The sequence below is a fragment of the Larimichthys crocea genome, chromosome III (genome assembly GCF_000972845.2).
Source record: "Larimichthys crocea isolate SSNF chromosome III, L_crocea_2.0, whole genome shotgun sequence".
Classification (NCBI taxonomy): domain Eukaryota; kingdom Metazoa; phylum Chordata; class Actinopteri; family Sciaenidae; genus Larimichthys; species Larimichthys crocea.
Window position 1 is genome coordinate 39,855,008 of NC_040013.1, and position 17,929 is coordinate 39,872,936.

A 17,929-nucleotide genomic window follows, 5' to 3' on the forward strand; every position below is an offset into this window, starting at 1 on the left:
TGGAATTAACCCATAAATAATAAAAATAAAAATACAATATTGTATTGTATGTTATGTATCTCTTGATGCCCATCAACAGCATACTTAAAGGAAAACATTGACACATTTTATGTGGACGTCCAATAAGTACTGATGGACAATGTAGTAAATTGAAGTAAAGAAAAATCCTGAATATGTGCTATATTGACAAAGAAAACTGAGGTAGCCTGCTGATGGAGCTGTGCCTACATGTACCAGGATGCAATGCATGCAAACCTTTGATGCCCATACCCAGTGAGCAAACTAAGTGAGCTGCTGGGTACTAACCAAAGTTATACAACATTGCCAACAAGTTAATTCTGGCAGTTTTACTTATTTTTCACAGAAAACTATATTGTTACTTTCAAGCTCTCAGATGAAAAAACCTGTAATTTTTTAACAGCCATATTGGCTGTCGTCTGGTAATGATTTCACCTCTGGGGCAATGACCAATGTTTCTGAGCTCTGTGTGACCAGTGTAAACAGATATCCACACCCGGACTTGCTCTGTGGTCTAAATTATCATGTGCAAAGTGACAAAAATACACATTTCAGCTAATGTCTTTAAAAACATATGAATGCAGATCATTTTTAAATAAGCTATTGAAGAACTAAATTATTGTCAGACGATAGCTGATGCATTCTGATACTGGCATTTCAGCCAATGCATTTGGCATATACATCACTGGTCAATACTACTCAGACTACAAATGGAAATCAGAATATTTCCGATGCCCAAATCTTTGTTGATCTGGCCATTTGTAAGATATCTGTTTTACAGAGATTATTTTGACACTAGCTACATCACTGTATGTGTCAGAAAAAGTGCCAGAAGAAGAACAGATTTTGCCAATGGCAAATTGTTCACATTTACAGGTGGATTTTGTACTGACATCCTTGAGGATATTTTTCCAATGTGACCACACTACTCTATACCTAGTTAAAAATAGGATGTAGAGTTGTGACACTTTTGTTGTTGGGATTTTCTGCATCAGATTTATTAATAGTGTTAACTGGAAACACAATGTGTTGTAATTACATAGCATTTTGGTCTAACAAGGCTTCTGTTGAGAAACTTGTGTATGCGCCTGTTCTGTGCGGGATATCTATAGTGTGTGGACTGTTAATGCAAATGGCAGCTATGAAGAGAGGACATTGCTCTTTGATTCAGATGAGCCGAACTAAAACATTTACCACTGCTGTCTTGGACTGCATATAGTGGGAATATCTCTCCGTTTGGCTGCTTGCTCATGAGAATATAAAAACTGCATACAGCAGCATCGCAATGACAAGCAAGTTACCTCCCAGTAGCTGTTTAAATGCAGTTTAGTTTCTCTATTCGTCAATTAAAATCTACAGATCCTCTTCTCTGCTGTGTTTTTCCACCAAATCAATGATACATTATCAATGGCATATCTGGCCTTGAAACTGATGTTTCCCAGTGTGGCCATGAGACACAACCCCCACCTCCACTCTGCTCCCTCTTAAGCCTCTCGATCATCAGTGTTGACATTCATTGGTGATGAATGGGACCCATCTGCCGACTTCTCCATATTGCCTACTTCCATCACTGCGGGATTGTCTCAAGTAGCCTTGACCTGAGCACCTCCACTGATCCCAGGTGTCTCCTGAAGCATTAACCCCTTCTTCAACAAGACTGTGTGTCAGCGCCCTCTGGATGAGATCAATGCACCGTTACATCCATCCTGTTATCTGCTTTTCCCGGTGATTGATGCTTCCTCCACCTGCATGTTGCCAGGCCAGTCAGATATGGTAATGAAGACATATGCCCAGCTGATGAAGAGGCTGATAGCATTGTGGAAAACAAGCACTCATGTGGGACATATGGCTTTGAAAAACAGTATTAGCTCAAAATAAACAGTTTGTTTTAAGGCTTCGTGCATAAAGGGGTTAGAAACATGGATTTAATTGACAAACTTATAGCATGGAAAGACCAACGTAACCAGAAAATAGAATACTGTACATGCACTGGTTAAAAACACTAAAATAACAAGTAATCATAACTGTATGACCAATATCTAAAACACATGCAGTTCTTTCAAGATACACTTTTGATGTTTTCAGAGTCTCTGCAGTTCACAGTTCATGTTCAGTAACCTTAAATATGGACCACTAAATATGAAATCTGTTGTCAATTTCACTGTTAGACGTGTAGTAATTGAATCTTAATAATCTTAATATACAAAATCCTCCAGCTAAACTGAGTAGCAGAAACAGTTTGCATTGATGCTCCTCTCACTGGAGACAAAAGGAGGATTATCATATCAGTCATAATATATAGCTTCAGGGGGCATGGGAGAATGTTGACGGGGAGTTGAGCTAGTGTCGTGCCAGAACTGGAGCTGGGCAAGTGGTCAATGTCATTGGGCTCAGCAGCATCTATGGACATAATAGCAGAGGTGAAAAAACTGAGGAGGAGGAGGATGGAGAAAGCGAAAAAGAGAGTGACTAAGCAAGACGCTGCCCAAGAATAAATCTGGAACTTATTCCTAGTCTAGAAATCTAAAATAGCCTAGTCTAAAATAAAACACCCTGTGCAAACATCCAATCGTAAAAACAGGTAAAAGGGAAACTATTTAACTATGTAGCATATTTACATATTTAGAAGCACATAAACCAGGAAAAATGACCAATCCAGTATGCATATGTTTACTGTCCATAAGGAACTCTGTTAAGGACATCAGAGGGAAAACTAGAAAACAATTGCTCCATAAAACACAATCCAGTTTGACTAAACGCTGTAAAATAGTTGGTGATGTGTGACTTATGGGCCGTTAAGCATTGCATACTTCTCACTTGTGATCATACATGTAAGACAAAATTACATAGTCCAATAACTGTGTAAACAGGACACAGAGTGGGAATGGCAAAGATACAGTTCACTTGATTACAACTGCAGCAACAAAATGATTTAAAATCTGTTATTTTATGGTAGAGTTGAAGTTACACAATGTGGCTTTAACGCAATGATTCGGAACGGTTCATAATTTTCCACCTCTAGCTCTCTCCAACATGATGATGGTAATGAGAGCTATATGGAAATTCTGTACAGAGTCAAACGTCTGAGATATACATACAGTATGTGTTTTTTTTGTTTGTTTTTTTAAGCTAATAAAGTTCGTGTATAGTCCTGGTAGTATTTGAGCATGTCTCCCGTGTGCATAACTCCAGCTCCAAACTCAACACTAGCACACATGCCAAGCCCCACTACACCCCTCACTTCCTCTGAAAGATATCATGGAAGCTCATAATTCCCAAAACAAAAGGAGCTCAACATCATTTCACAGCATTTAAAGGCTTTTATTCAAAGGAACTGTTATGAATGAGTATGTGTGAGATGGCGGTGTGTGTATACACTGATGCATGTTACCCATCTGCCTTTCGCAGTGGTCATTTTTCTCCAGCCCTCGGTAATTATGATCAACCGAGTATTCACAGTGTGCTTGCGCAATCAGCAGCATGACGCAGCTGTCTGTTCATCCCAATCCAACCCCACATAATGTGCCTCCACTTAAATGATAGCTCAGGTGTCTGCTGAAGGCAACAATAGAGGTAGATGAAGACGGCACATTAACCTCTCCAATCAGCCCTCATGGTGCCATTTCAATAACTTTGTTGTGTGGAAAACACGGTCAAGATGTACAGCTGCATAACAAGAAATGTAACATTTTAACACCCAGAGGGGCATAGAAAATCAAAATCAATGAACAAGGAGTTGCAGGCAGAATTACAATTTTACGAGATGTCAAGCTTTGAACTGGTTTATATTCATATTTTTTACACATAGAGGGGAAAAAACAGTTCAAAGAGTTTTTTGTATTTGAGATCAAGCATGTTATATACAGCTGAATATTTTACGTGTTTAGTTCACCCAGGCTGCTGCTTGGATAAGGAGGGAGAAAATAAGAAATGAGATTGAGGAGAAAGGGTCACGGTTGGCACAGAGATTGGGGTTGCAAAGTGAATGTTGACTGTGTTGTAGCGCCTTATTTTTGAGCTGTAGACAGCAGACTCCGTCAACTTCTCGGCTTCGCCTTGTTTTTGTTGTTGAATTTTACATTCCTCAGCATGGCACAAGGTCTCAATGCATGCAACTTTGATGAAACCCTTTATATTTATTTGCTTCTCAGGAGGCCTACCAATAAATATATATGAAAAATATATAACATACCCTCCAACTTCATATTTAAAAGGTACACTGCATTGTGCTATCCAGTAAACTGTTTCACCTTAAACACAAAATAAGAAATACATTCCAGTATTTCGCTTCAACCCTGTGGCACTTCACGACTTGGCCATCAAAACAAATATCAATGGACATGGCTTTCATGTTTGACCGTGAAGTCATCATATTACCACCGATGCAAACAAATAAAGGCCTCTGGCGATATCTGAATGCACATTTAATGATCATAAAAGAAAGATGGGGACAGTGAGAAATATATGGTCTCCCATGGTGCTTCATAACTGATACATTTAGTTCAATGTTTTTCTTCTCTAATATGGTAATTTCATGCATAATAATGTTTGACAAGTAATGATAAATATAGTATACTGATTCCTACAGAAATGTTTTCTTCTCTTGCCGGCCAACTAAATATTATTATTCACTGTGCAACAGCAAACTAACTGTTTGTTGTCTTTAATCAGTAAAAGTTTTAGATAGAGAGTACTGTTCAGTTGTGATTGCACTATAAGCCATAACAAAACAAAACAAATTTACAGCATTTATTCAGCTGGCAAAGAAGTGAAAATATTGGGATTAATATTTGAATACATAGCTGCTGTTATTTCATGTCATGTTAGCTGGTGGGTTTGACACATGGACTTGGTTTCCATTTAGCAGTTTCAGTTTGATTCATTACGTAAAGTTTCACTAAATGTTGTTCTCCGACTGTCCAGCTGTCAAAATCTAGATGAGAAAAGAGAGTTGATCAAAATGTTGATAGGCTCTAATTAGCTGACAGTGATTATGTTTAATGAGCAGCAAGGAGAGAGTGGTTAGTGGCCTTTTTTCAACCCAGGTTTTGCCTCAGGCTGCAAACAGGTTCTCCTACATTATTAATGGAAGTTATTTACAGTATGTAGCCGGAGAGAAAACCTGCAGACATGACTCAGGGCTTAAAATTCTCAATCTTGGAAAAATATAATTGAACAACAGACTGTTATTAATAAAACATATCTATTTTTCTATGTGAAGCACTGAAATATGGTCTGTCATTTTCTAGACTGACCTCATTGTATATAAATGCAGAAAATGGCATTTACCAAATAATTAAAAAGACAAAAAACAAAAAGAATTCATTCTTATTACAGGATTATTTGTCAGTCACGTTAATATTCAAGCCTCTAACCTCATAATTTTGAAATTCTGACCATTAGCAAAATGTCTCTTTTGAATAGTTCTTGAAATTTCCTTTTGAGTTGGCAATACAGCTCAACGTTAATTTAAAAAAAAAGTCCTAGTACACAGGTGGACTTGGGTAGAGCACATGATAATTGTCCTCTGCAGTGACCCAGTGGGCTGCTACGTGCTCGAAAATGAGTTGTATTTAATTGTTTGTATTTCACACAGGTTTAATACTTATACTTTCTGGGTCACATAATGAACGTTTTTAATCTTAACCAGTGTTTGGAACTGTTTCACCATAAATACAGCATAACTTTCTGCATGCTGGTGCCTCCGCTGCATGTAGTTGGTCACCCCTTTTATTTATATATTTTTCTGGCTCTGTTCCTCCTGGCTTTTGTACGGATGACAGTCATGAAAGTAGAAGTAAAATCTTAGACTCTTCAAAACAACAGCTACCATCAAATTGTTATATTACACAATGTCATGTGAGTGATTTTCTCATTACATCTTTGTTTGTTTTTTACAGTAATCTATAAAGTTTTACTGAAAATAAGACAACAAAATTCTAGAAGGAAAAGAGTTGTCCTATCATACAACAACTTCAACCCTGTTGAAATGATATCTTACTGTATGTAGACATAACTGACTCTGTGACATACCTAAATGAAATAAGAAAGACCCAGAGAAACCTTTTATCTAGTTAGTGTTTCCCCTAAACTCATTTAATTGTCTGTTTTTGTAATACAGTCTTTGTCTGGACCTTCAGGGTCCTTTCTTGTGTCCGAGAACAAACTATATCCGACACTGTGTCCGTATGATCAGAATGTGGACATGTTTATGAGAGTCAGCTAAAGAAATTAGTGTCACTACGGTTCTATTTTGTGCAGACAGGATTTAAAGGAGTATGTTTCCTTATTAGAGACACAGTTGAGTGTGTCATTTTGATGCCAGTAATTCCTGCTGAGTGCTGGGCTTTGAGCCGAGCTCCTCTGTTAAGCCTGATAATTGTGGGTGAACAGACATCGTTTTTTTGGTTTTGTTTTTCCCTTTTAGGTCCATTAAAGAAAAAAACCATAAAGACAGGGAATAATTAAAATAATGGCACCAGACTCATAATAAAAATAAAAAAAATTCCATGATGGCTGTTTGTGGTGATGTGGATTATTCACCAGATGAGAAATTAAATCTTTGTATTGTGATTTCTCAGCTTCATTATTCTTTATCGCACATACCAATATATATGGATTATTACTGAAGATATTTGTATTATTGTATGTGTTCCTCTATGTGGGGTGGATTATACTGTATTAACAAGTGAGTGGTCATATTTTAAAGCCAAAGATGAAGTGAGAAGTTCTATTACATGTATATCTTTTTTTCTTCCAAACTTTATTGAAAGAACAATCAAACAAACAAAGAATTCAGTCATACCAGTTCACATTGTACAATAGTAACATAATACCAGCATAGTTACATGATAGTATAATAAGGATAAAAGGGAGAAGAAGAAAAAAGGAAAACAGAAAAGCTAAAATGGATGTGACAGACTTGTAATCATACATATAAAAGTTCTAGTTATAACTGTTGTGACAGGTTATTGGTTAAAAATATCTGCATGAGTATTCATTATAGATAGACATTTCTTATTAGTAATTAACTTAAGAGACTTAAAATAATAATCAACCTCAATCAAAAATAGCTTAAATGATGGTGATGAATCTTGAAATTTACATTTATGGATGTGAAATTTCCCTAATAAAATATAAAGGTTGACAATAATACATAGTTTCTTTTCTTTGTATTCAAAATAAGTAAAAATGTTTTTTCCCTCAATGTTGATTTTATGTTTTGTTTTACACAGTATATAGTTCTCAAGTTCTTTCTATAGTTTGAACGTTTGTTTGGAACAAACATAAAATTTCGTATTTAGATTTATTTAGTTTTAATTCTATTACATGTATAACTCTTATTTACTTATCAGTTTTAACATCATATTTATTATTTGTGCTTCAGTAATCCACTAAGAACAATGAAAGGCACAGTGGACAAACTGCAAGATATCGATCTATATGTGTGGACACAGCAGAAGTGGTAAATATTGCAACATAACACTGAGGATTAAAATGTCTAACATTGATCACATGAATTTGTTACCAGAGGAGACACAGTTATAAAAACAAGCACTGTATGTCATGAATACATCATGCGAATCTCCTCCTGAGTTCAGCAACAAATTGTAATATACTGCATATATACTGACATTCCGGGGTCTGTTGTGGTGCCACTGAGAATCGAGACTGCAGCGTTCAGCAATCACACGGGGTGAAATCAATTGTAGGAGAGGCACAGATAAGCCATTTCCTACTAATGGTAGCGGAATGCCATACAATGCAGCCATAAAATGAACTCTTACCTTTTCTGCAAGATTACTAAAATACTGTAGAAAAAATGATTTACAAGCACTGATTTTTATTGTTTGAGGAAATGCATTCGCAGAGATCTAATTTCAAACTGATATTAGTTTCTGAATGCAACAGCTTCTTTCAAATCTTTAATATATTCAACCTAAGAGCAGAGAACAGAGCTGCATTCTGCCACACAATATTAGACTGTGGTGGAGGGTTAATATTTAGAAGCTTTACTGAAGTAAATGTACTACTTTGTTACAAGTAAGTAGGTCATGCATTGAAGATAGAATACATTATGACCACTTCATGTAAAAATGGGATTTTGCTGTAGGTTGAGGCAGAGGTTATTTTGAACTATTCTATATAGGACTGCAAGATTGTTTTCATTTTGTATTAATCTGCTGATCTATGTTCTCCATTAATTAGTTTTGACTGTTTGGTTTGTAAAAATTCTGAAATATTGAGAAATGTTGTAATAATTACCCAGAGCCCAAGTGGCTCCTTCACAGTGCTTCATAGGGGTCATCAGGGTTATCTCAGGGTTTGACCTGCATTACAAACATCGATGGTCTAACAAAGCTATCATCTTAGTTGCATTATGGGAAATGATAAATGGGATCCAGTATATTTGTAGATTGACCCAAAGTCAGCATATTGCTGCTACAATTCTTTTTGTGGGTCCCCTGACTTTATGGGAGGAAATGGCTGGAGTATGCCTTTAAAGACCAGCAAACCAGCTTTGATTTAGTCATTCTAGGCACATTGTGATAACTTAATATTATGTAAAATCACAGTTTTAGTGTTTTTTTTTTAAAAGTCTTTGAAAGATCAGTTGTTATTAATCCTTGGATATACACGTAGAAAACTCATTTTTATAATGGTAAAGGCAACACTGATTAAAGTTGACATTTGCGTTGGCACCTGACAGTGATGATATGATAATGACCAAAACTGTACTCAGTGGTGTCTATAAAACTCATTTGTAGAATCTGATCCAATTTAAGCTTTTACCTCCAAATGAGTTGGCAACCTGAATAATCTCAACACCACATGAGGTGACGACTTTGATTGAGTTTTCTTAACTGCAGTTTGTTTCAGTTTATTCCCTCTGAAAACTCTTGACGTCCTTTCACTTTACTTTGCTCAGTGGGCACCCATGGTGTTATTTATTTATTTTTTTTGGTTGTTGTTGTATTACTGACCTTTACATCCTGCTCTATGAGTCTCATTGATTTGCTTTTCAAAAGGATGTAAAAACCTCTTTCTTTCCGGTCAGTTCTCTTATTCACTTCAGTGTTTCTCAAGAGGATGTGGATGGTCTTTCCAGCTGAGGTGGTACTGTACTGAGACAAAGATTTAATGTAGCAATTCATAGAAAAAAAAAGCATGGAGAGTACATCTAAAGAGTTAAAGGAATTAAAACACTGATGAAAACTGGAAAAAGGCCAAACTTTTATATGCTCCTGATATTTTAAATGGATGTTACAAGTTTGCATCATATATAGATCAAAATTTTTGGTGCAAACCAAAATCCAACTTGTGTTGTTATGAGAGTGACAGTTTCTGGTGAGTCTAGGGTAAGTTCATTCCTGGTGGCTGGCTGATGGTGGGTTGTGTGGGGGCTTAGCACACATCATAATCTCCAGCAGATGGATTAAATTGTCTTCTTTGCGTACAAGATATTGAAACTGATTGGTAGATTTTAATATACCTAACAGCTGCCATTAACATTGCTGCCTCTCAGGGCCACTAATGATGGTGTTTAGATGATGATGATGACTTGTGTTTAATTCACAGGGACTCAAACCGATGGACCACAATGGGCTTTCCGACCCCTATGTCAAGTTGCACCTACTACCAGGAGCCAGCAAGGTGAGTGCCATGTTAATTCATGAAATTTGTGCTGGGTTTTTGTTCTTTTCTTTCGATTTAGTGTTGCCTGGAAGTCTGAGCTTCAAGGAATACATATATTTTTTATGGACCTCGTTTTGTGGTTTTCTTAGAGCTCGTGAATAGACCCACATAAGGAGAAGGCTAAAAATTTATTTCATGATTCGTGGAGCACCACAGTGAGGGTGTGTCAGTGCAAGGCTTCATCATTGTAAACAACATTAACAAAATGTCCTAATGTACCCACTTACTAACCTGTGAACATCATGCTGTGAGCCAAGCTTTGGTCTGCTCAATGTCGCAAGTGGACGCACTCGAGGAGACGCTACTTATAATCTGTTGTGTAAGAGCTATTAAAGCTCTGATGGGTCTCCACATGTTAATGCTTTTCCACCAGTATGATCACTACAGGCATATACTGTATATAAATCAGAGGGAAATGATTCAATGCAAATTTCAACATACAAGATGACTCACTGTTTTTTTTCTTTAATTTGCTTGCTTCTGACATGAGACCTTGAGGTTGATTTAATCCTTTCATTAAAGTCTTCAGATCTTGTATAGATCCTGTGAATGAGCACATTCCACAAAAGCGGCTTATTGAAAGCTCAAGCTGTGTAGTTATCTACCTGACTCACATCTCCCTTTTTTCTAATGCCTTTTCAAACCCGTCTTGTTTATTCGTTTGATCTGAACTTTGCAATTGTTACCTGCTATTGCCATTGAACTTCACATCACTGACTTTGGACCAGACAGATGTAAGATGTTAAAGAAGGATGAGTAACATGTGCTAATTTACTGTGGATATTCTGATCAAATTTGATGATAACACTAGAAAGGCAAGGCTAACAGTGTGTGTTATAAAGGGCAAAGCACAGTTAATCTTATTAAGTTGGCTGCAACTGCAAATAACAAACTTTCCATGCTGAACAATGATCTAGGCGTCTTAGCAATGACTGCTTAGCTGCAAAGACCAAAAACCTCAAAAAATGTTCAAAATAATAAAATAAAACAAAATACAAACAAAGATTCACGACAAGTCATGACTTCACACAAACAATGGAGACAAACCGTATACGTCTTGAATAGTGCCACGCTGCAACTGCAAAGGGTATGGATCCTGTTGTTAGCACTAATTGTCAGTGCAAGCAGGATTGTTAGACTGGGTGTAGTTACACTTCAGCAGTAGCATATCATTATATAGATTGAATCAGAGTCCTGGTTCACTCACCTCACAGCACGGCTGTTTGAATGGAGAAGCACTTTTTCAGTAATAATGTGAATATGGTTCACTGTGTGATGTTACCATACTATTGCGTATACTTAGCATGTTACCAAGATAATGTGAATATGGCTTACTGTGTCATGTTAACATACTAATGTGTATACATTTTTACATTTCAAAATACAGTACTTTGGGGTTAATGTATTACAGTCCACAACTGTTTCAGTGACAAATGTATTATTACATCATCATGATAATTTGTCAAGACTGAGGTTATTTTGGATTGACTGAAAATAAAAAAACGACAAAGTCTATTAGATTTCTTCAGACATGTGGATGGAAACAGTCATCATGTTTGCCATATACCATGCTCCCCTTTATTTTTATTTAGCACTGCAAGTTTGTTCATTATGTGCTCAGCCACATAATGTGTTCTGACTTTTATTGTGCGGGGTATATACAAAAACACAGTGCTATTAACATTTTCCAGTCTCTTCTCCATATCTGATCTGAATAATTTACACTGATAGTGCTTTGTTGTGACACAACTTGTTGTCTTGAAGTTTAAAAATGGACTAATTAGTGAGACTGCACAGATAGCGTCGTGAGTGCCTGAGAATGTGTAATTAGCCATTCAAAGTGAGCGAGCCTAGGGCCTGACAACTGTAATGAAACAATAGCGTAATAATTGTCACAGAACACATGGAATAGGCCCATAAAACAAATCAACAGTCTGCCTGCTGTTAGTCTGAATTGGACGGTTCCTCCCCTTAACAAGAGGAAACCAACTGTAGATATCATCTGTGATATTATCAATCCAACAAATTTAGTCCAGAGCAAGACAAGTGACCAGATTGCTGTGTATATTCACCGCACCCTGAGGATGATTCAAATGATTTGGTTCTTGTGTATTTTTTCTGAAAGACTGCTCACAGTTTTTACACAACAGAAAACACACTGTAAAAGCCCTGGTTATGACTTACAAAATATTTGTTCAGTCTACATCTTGCAGAGATAAATCTAAGGGAAGTGTTTCTCAGAAGCCAACAGAATTTGTCCACAATATCATGTACATGCTGTGGTTTGAGGCTAAAAATAATCTTTTAAATGTCACATAATTACATTAATAGTGAATCATCACTTCATTTGTCCTAAATGGAAGTTTCATTAAATTTCTCTCAAGATAATTGCTATTGCCTTCACAGTGTTGGGTTTTAATTTTTATTATTCATTGTTTTAGATAATTAAATCATTATTATGTGATAAAACAACATCATAACATCTGTCCAATATAAAAAACAAAACACCACAACTTCTAAACCCTATTAATTAACTTCTTGTATATTCCCTGCACAAATTACACTGTGGTTTGAAGGGTTTTATGCTGAAGCCATTTCTTGTCTAGCACACAGGTACTGTGTGTGTTTAATCATAATAAATTAGCCAGGTTTTGTAACATCTGACCAAACCCAACAACAAAATCAAAACTTTTTTGCCACCAGCTAGCAACTTTTAACATGTTGTGAGCTGGTTGTTGTTAGCTGTGATCGACAACTAGTCAGAAGTAAATATAATTTGATACACAATAGTTTCTCTTATTTGGTTGCTAATTAGTGGATAAGACTTGTAGAAGTTGAGGTGGACTAACTAAGATGGCATTGAGATGAAACTGACTGTTGGGAGCAGCTAATGTAGGTTAGTCTAAGCAATAGGCCTGTAAAGCCAAGTAATGCTGGCTGATCCTTGCTTAGGTGTAGGACTTCAAAGTCTGTTAAATAAGAATAAATGTGTGTTCTGAGTTTTTCAGACCAAAGAAGAAGTGAAGTGTTATTAACAAACCAGCCTAATTTAAATTATTATAAATATCCACAAGATTTTGAAATTTGGTGTCAAAATAGGGTTAAAATGAGCTGGACTGTGGGGGCGTGTCCGCTGAGTGTGCTGAAGCCCAAATAATCCTGGACGGAAAGTTCAGTAATAGTTTTCAACAACTATTTTCCAACCTATTTAATGCATTTTGAAACAAACAAACTTTAAAGGTGTGTTAGGTTGTAGTTAGAAAATGGTTTCACCTAGTGGATTCAGTAGATTTATGGTGGCACAGCCAATGATAATTTGAAACATAATTGAATACTGGGCTTCTATAGGAATCCTTACCCATCTTGTGCACATTATGTATACTAATAACAAACTATAGCTAAATGTTTTGTCTTGGACTTTCCTGCAATATTTACTTATTCGGTTTTCATTCATCACTCGTTTCTTCGAAGGCTGAAAGAGGCCGAGACATACACTTTTTTGTATCTACTGTACAACACTGAGGCTTGGCTTGCTCCCCCTGCCATCTGCTGCTCCTACCAGCTCTGTATCCTTGGCTGGTAAAGTGGTACTGTACATCTTCTGTGAATGGATGTCATAGCGTCACAGTCAGCTCTTACATCTTCAAAGATTTTGTTAAAAAACAGTTTATCAGCTGATTTAAATCTAATTTTAAAAATTAGCATACAAAAAGCACACCATTGTTTCAATTATTTATTTAAAATTGTTTTTCCATTCTTTATATGTCCTGTTTTGGTGGCTACCAGTGCTACCCTTTTAGCTTAGTATGGATTGCAGCAGAACAGGCATGTACAGTATTTATGAGACTATATGGTGGATTAATTGAGTGGTAAGTGGAATAAAATACACCATGGGGGCATCTGGCTTCTAGGGATTTGTCTCTTGTCTCAGTAGTAGGTCTCAAAGAGGCACTTTGCATATTCCTGCCAGTAAAACAAGATGCCGTCACCTTCTCCCCACTCAGATATTCTCTCAGCTTGTTCTCAAAATAATCATTAGGCTCGGTCTAAGAGCCTCATTAAGACCCACTAAAGAGGTCATCAAGTTCTGCTTGCACTCTAATCAGAAGTGAAGTTTCACGCTCTGCTGCAAAGCCAGATCACAGTTTCATATTCTTTGAGACCATAATCAAACACAATGAAATGCCATTAATTTTTCCAGATTAAACTGTCGATTACCGACAGGGATTAAACCCTGTAAAAATGATGATGTTTTCCCAGGATCACAAGGTGATTAACTGTTGCAGTTGACAATTTTGGCATACAGTAGATATATCTAAGCCATTTATACTTTAATGTCTAAGATAATGTTGTATTTAGGCTCAGCTTTGTGACATGATGCCAATGAAAAAGGGTTAGGAAGGCCTACAGGCAGGAATGAACATTCAACAGCTGATTGATTGGTTCAAAGACTAACGGTAGTCTAGAAAATCAATCTGTTTGGGGAGACTAAAATTGATTCACCAAGAAAAAAACTCCAACATTGTTTATTGCATATTGTATTTTGAATTATGTAATAAACTGCAATGAAAACAATGCCTGAGCAGGTAAGAGTAAAACACATTTACTTGTATGCTCAGAGACACCAAACAGCTCTTTTTTTCAAATGACCTTGAAATGAAATCTGTCTTTTCATATCTGGCAAATGAATATTTCCATTGCCAAAACTAATATTCCAAATACATAAATTGAAAGCAGAGTATTAAAGGTGTGAACCGTGTATCATTTCATCTGATGATCATGATGGCTTGTCTGTCAGCAAGATGTGAACTTAAAACCCACCAAGTGTTAAATGCTTCTCACAGCAAGGTCAGCCGCACTGGCTGTTAACTTGATATACTAACATGCAAACACCTCAGCTTTATATCGTGTTTGACCTTTGCAGAGCCATTTGGTGTGTCACTTTGGAATAAATTACAAAAGTGGTCCATTATTTAAGTCAGTTCGCAAGTTTTAAAACAGAACATTAAAAAATTCTCTAAGAAATCTCTGCTCTTTACTACACAAATGTATTTAATGACCTTGGGCCATGAGAGAAGATTCATGCAGCATACAGTATACAGCGATATACATCTCTGATAAAAGAACATGAAACATTATGTTTAAATAGTGGTGTAAACAAAACATATTTGTGTGTATAGAGAGGAAATACTGTACATAAACACTAAAGGAAGTCACAGTCAAAAGAATCCCATTCATTTGTGTGGGGGTAGTCGGTTTAGGCTGCAGTAGTGGGGGCTGCAGAGGATTTTTCTGCTTTTGTAGAAAGGCAATCCAACGTCACACTGCGGTGAACAATCCAGTGATGAGCAGTGAACAGACTGACGTTTTTGACTTTCGACACTTTCGATTTCACTCTGCCAGTGATAATAGTTGTTTTATAATCACAATTTAGCATGAAATGTGCACAAAAAAACGTTTTACTTCACCCATTTTTATATGAACAAATAATAAAGATAAGATTCAGTTAAAGGTGTAAACATTTTGAACCAGCAGCTTTTGGCTAGTTAAGTTACAGATTTGTGTTGTGATAAATAAATAAAAAGTCCAAAACAGCAGTCCAATTATTGTCTCTCCTACTAGTCTGTGTTTCAACTGTGCCCCCTGCCTCTATATCTCCATTAGGGGCCCTTTTACAGTAAATAAAACCTAGTTTGAGCAGAGATCAAACTCCTCCGCACTGAGCCTGAAATATCACTGAAAGAGTACACGGACCAAACTATGATACTCTCCCAGTTGTGTCCTTGCTTGGTTTGTTTTGTGTACCCAGCATCAGTGTATCTGAGTTGCAAGTTTCCTCTAGTGTTTGTTTGAGAGAGAGACATCAGTGGTTGAGCGACGTCCTCAACATCAAGGATGAATGAGGAGAGGGAGTGCTGCATGGTAAACCCGGTGAATCAGAGAAAAAAAATATATTTTCTGATTGTTTAATATTGGTTATGTTCAGCAGCACACATAAAAACTCTCACACTTTCCACACAAACCTGTGGCTAATCTCCGCAAAGCCAGAGGTCCATGCAAAAACACTGCAATAATTGGCTTGATAGCAGAGCTTTTTAACTTTGAAATGACTTGCGACACCGCTTACCACTCATGGTGCTAATTTGTAGCACTGCCCTCCGTCTGTGAGCAGGTGGTGAAGGTGAATTATTTCCTTTTTAATGCTGATCACATGTGTGGAAGAGAAAAATCCATCTTCACTCTTTATCTATTTAATTCACTGCTTTCATCATCCCAGTTAAAACCAGCCCCCTTTCATTATGCCATTTCAAGAATCTGCGCTATGCAAGGCTTTGAAACCCTTTAATTAAATACCCGTTGAGTCATAACTTTAGGTCAACTTCCTTCATTGTGATTTACTGACATCTCCGCCCACAAGTAACTTGACAACATTGTAATTCAACTGGTCACTTCTGCTTTTTTTGCCATCTTGCCAACAATCCACTTACAGTAGTAACTGCCATGGGGAGTGTTTGAAATAATCAAGGTGTTCCCTAACAGTTAGATCACCTTGACCTTCATTGTGGGTGGGAACATTACTTTAGACAGTGATGAAGTAGCTGGAGAGACAGATACAATATCACGTATTGTCTTTTTATGGAGAAATTGCATTACAAACAGCATCTTCGTGCTACATGTCGTTGTTCTCTGCTCCTTGTTGTTACGCGTCACAGGAAAGCCCTTTTAATATTCACCACACGGCAGTCCTTCAGCGAATGGCTTATGCAGCCATTGTGTGTTTTTCCTTTATGTGTGCAATATTATACACATACATTATGCATCTTTGTATTTATTTAGGTCAGAGTGAAATACTGCTTCATTGGGAGGTTGAAATTGCACACACACTATGGGTTTTTAGTGTTAATTATGAAGTAAATATCTCAATTTGACTGGCTTCCAGCACATTAGGAATGTCTAGATTAGCTTGATTTGTGAGTTCAGTTGTACATAATTACAAATCTGCCACCAAACAACAACAGGTGTCTGCTTTTAAGAGGACAATTTGGTATTTTGGAGTGGGGTTGTTTGAGGGGGTGCTTGATTGATTTAATCTATTAGTTCTCTTCTAAATTCATTATTTGCCATATTTGTTTGTCAGACAAATAAATAAATACAAAACCACAAACAGCAGAACACCCCAACATCAACATCAATCTACCCAACACACATCTTTAGAGTGCTTTAAAGCTTAATGAGACTTGTGATAATAATAGCCAATGATCAGAAAGATTATTTATATATTGCAATGTAAAAAATACACAAAGGAGCCAAAGGATACTAACTGCACTTAAACTCTCCCTCTACAAGGAAAAGTTACCTGCAGGTACAAAAGAACAGGCAGCTGAAAGGGTGTGATAGTACTCTAGAGTACAGCTCAAGGGAGAGGTATTTGATTTTATTTCCTTCTTTCCTCCTAACCATCAGTTGCAAGTGTAACATCTGTCCCATGGACATAATTTCCTGTCCTGACAGAACAACAAAATGTTGATGATGTTGATGTTCATGTAATTTCATGAACATTCAGAATTAGACAATCAGCATTTTGGACCCAGCTCGTCCAACCTGATTTCATGCTGACATATTAACTGTCCACAGAGTTTCTCTTAACCTCACCATCAGATTCAATGCATTACAGTAAGAAATTAATAATTAATGGAATCCACACAAGATTTAAATTTAATCATTTAATTAATTAGGCTACAAAATAAAAATATGTTGTTTGCATTTTTGCACAAAATCTCGTTACCAGCCTTAAAAAACACAATTTTGAATGTGTGTGTGAGTGCGCGGCCATTCAGCGCCCTTCGTGTGGGACTCAGCCACTGATTGAGGGAGAAACAATCAGAGAGCCTTATTATATGGAACCCTGCCATCAGACTTGCAAATAATAACACCAGCTAATTGATTAAATTCAACAGAATCGCATGTACTCACCCATGTCTCACAACACAGTATCATCATCCTCATTTTGTTATGTTCAGCGGTGTGCTTGGAGGAGTTCCCTACACAATGTTACACTGATAAAACCATGTCGCTTGTCACAGTCATTTTCATCACCTCACTGGATTGTAATTGATGCAACTCTGACAAAGTAAGACAGTGAGAATGATGTAAGTCTTTGATATCTATTGATGCAATTCTTGATAATCAAGACACTCACTGACTTTTTGTCTGA

At 36.8% G+C, this 17,929-nt stretch overlaps 1 protein-coding gene across 1 annotated transcript in view; it reads left to right on the top strand.

The window, feature by feature from the left end:
- The window catches only part of doc2b (double C2-like domains, beta), a 123,099-nt gene that overhangs the window by 72,554 nt on the left and 32,616 nt on the right, over positions 1 to 17,929 (top strand). Inside the window, exon 3 of the mRNA XM_010737214.3 lies at positions 9,598 to 9,672. Coding sequence (XP_010735516.1) covers positions 9,598 to 9,672 — 75 coding nt within the window. The remainder of the gene's footprint in view (positions 1 to 9,597; positions 9,673 to 17,929) is intronic.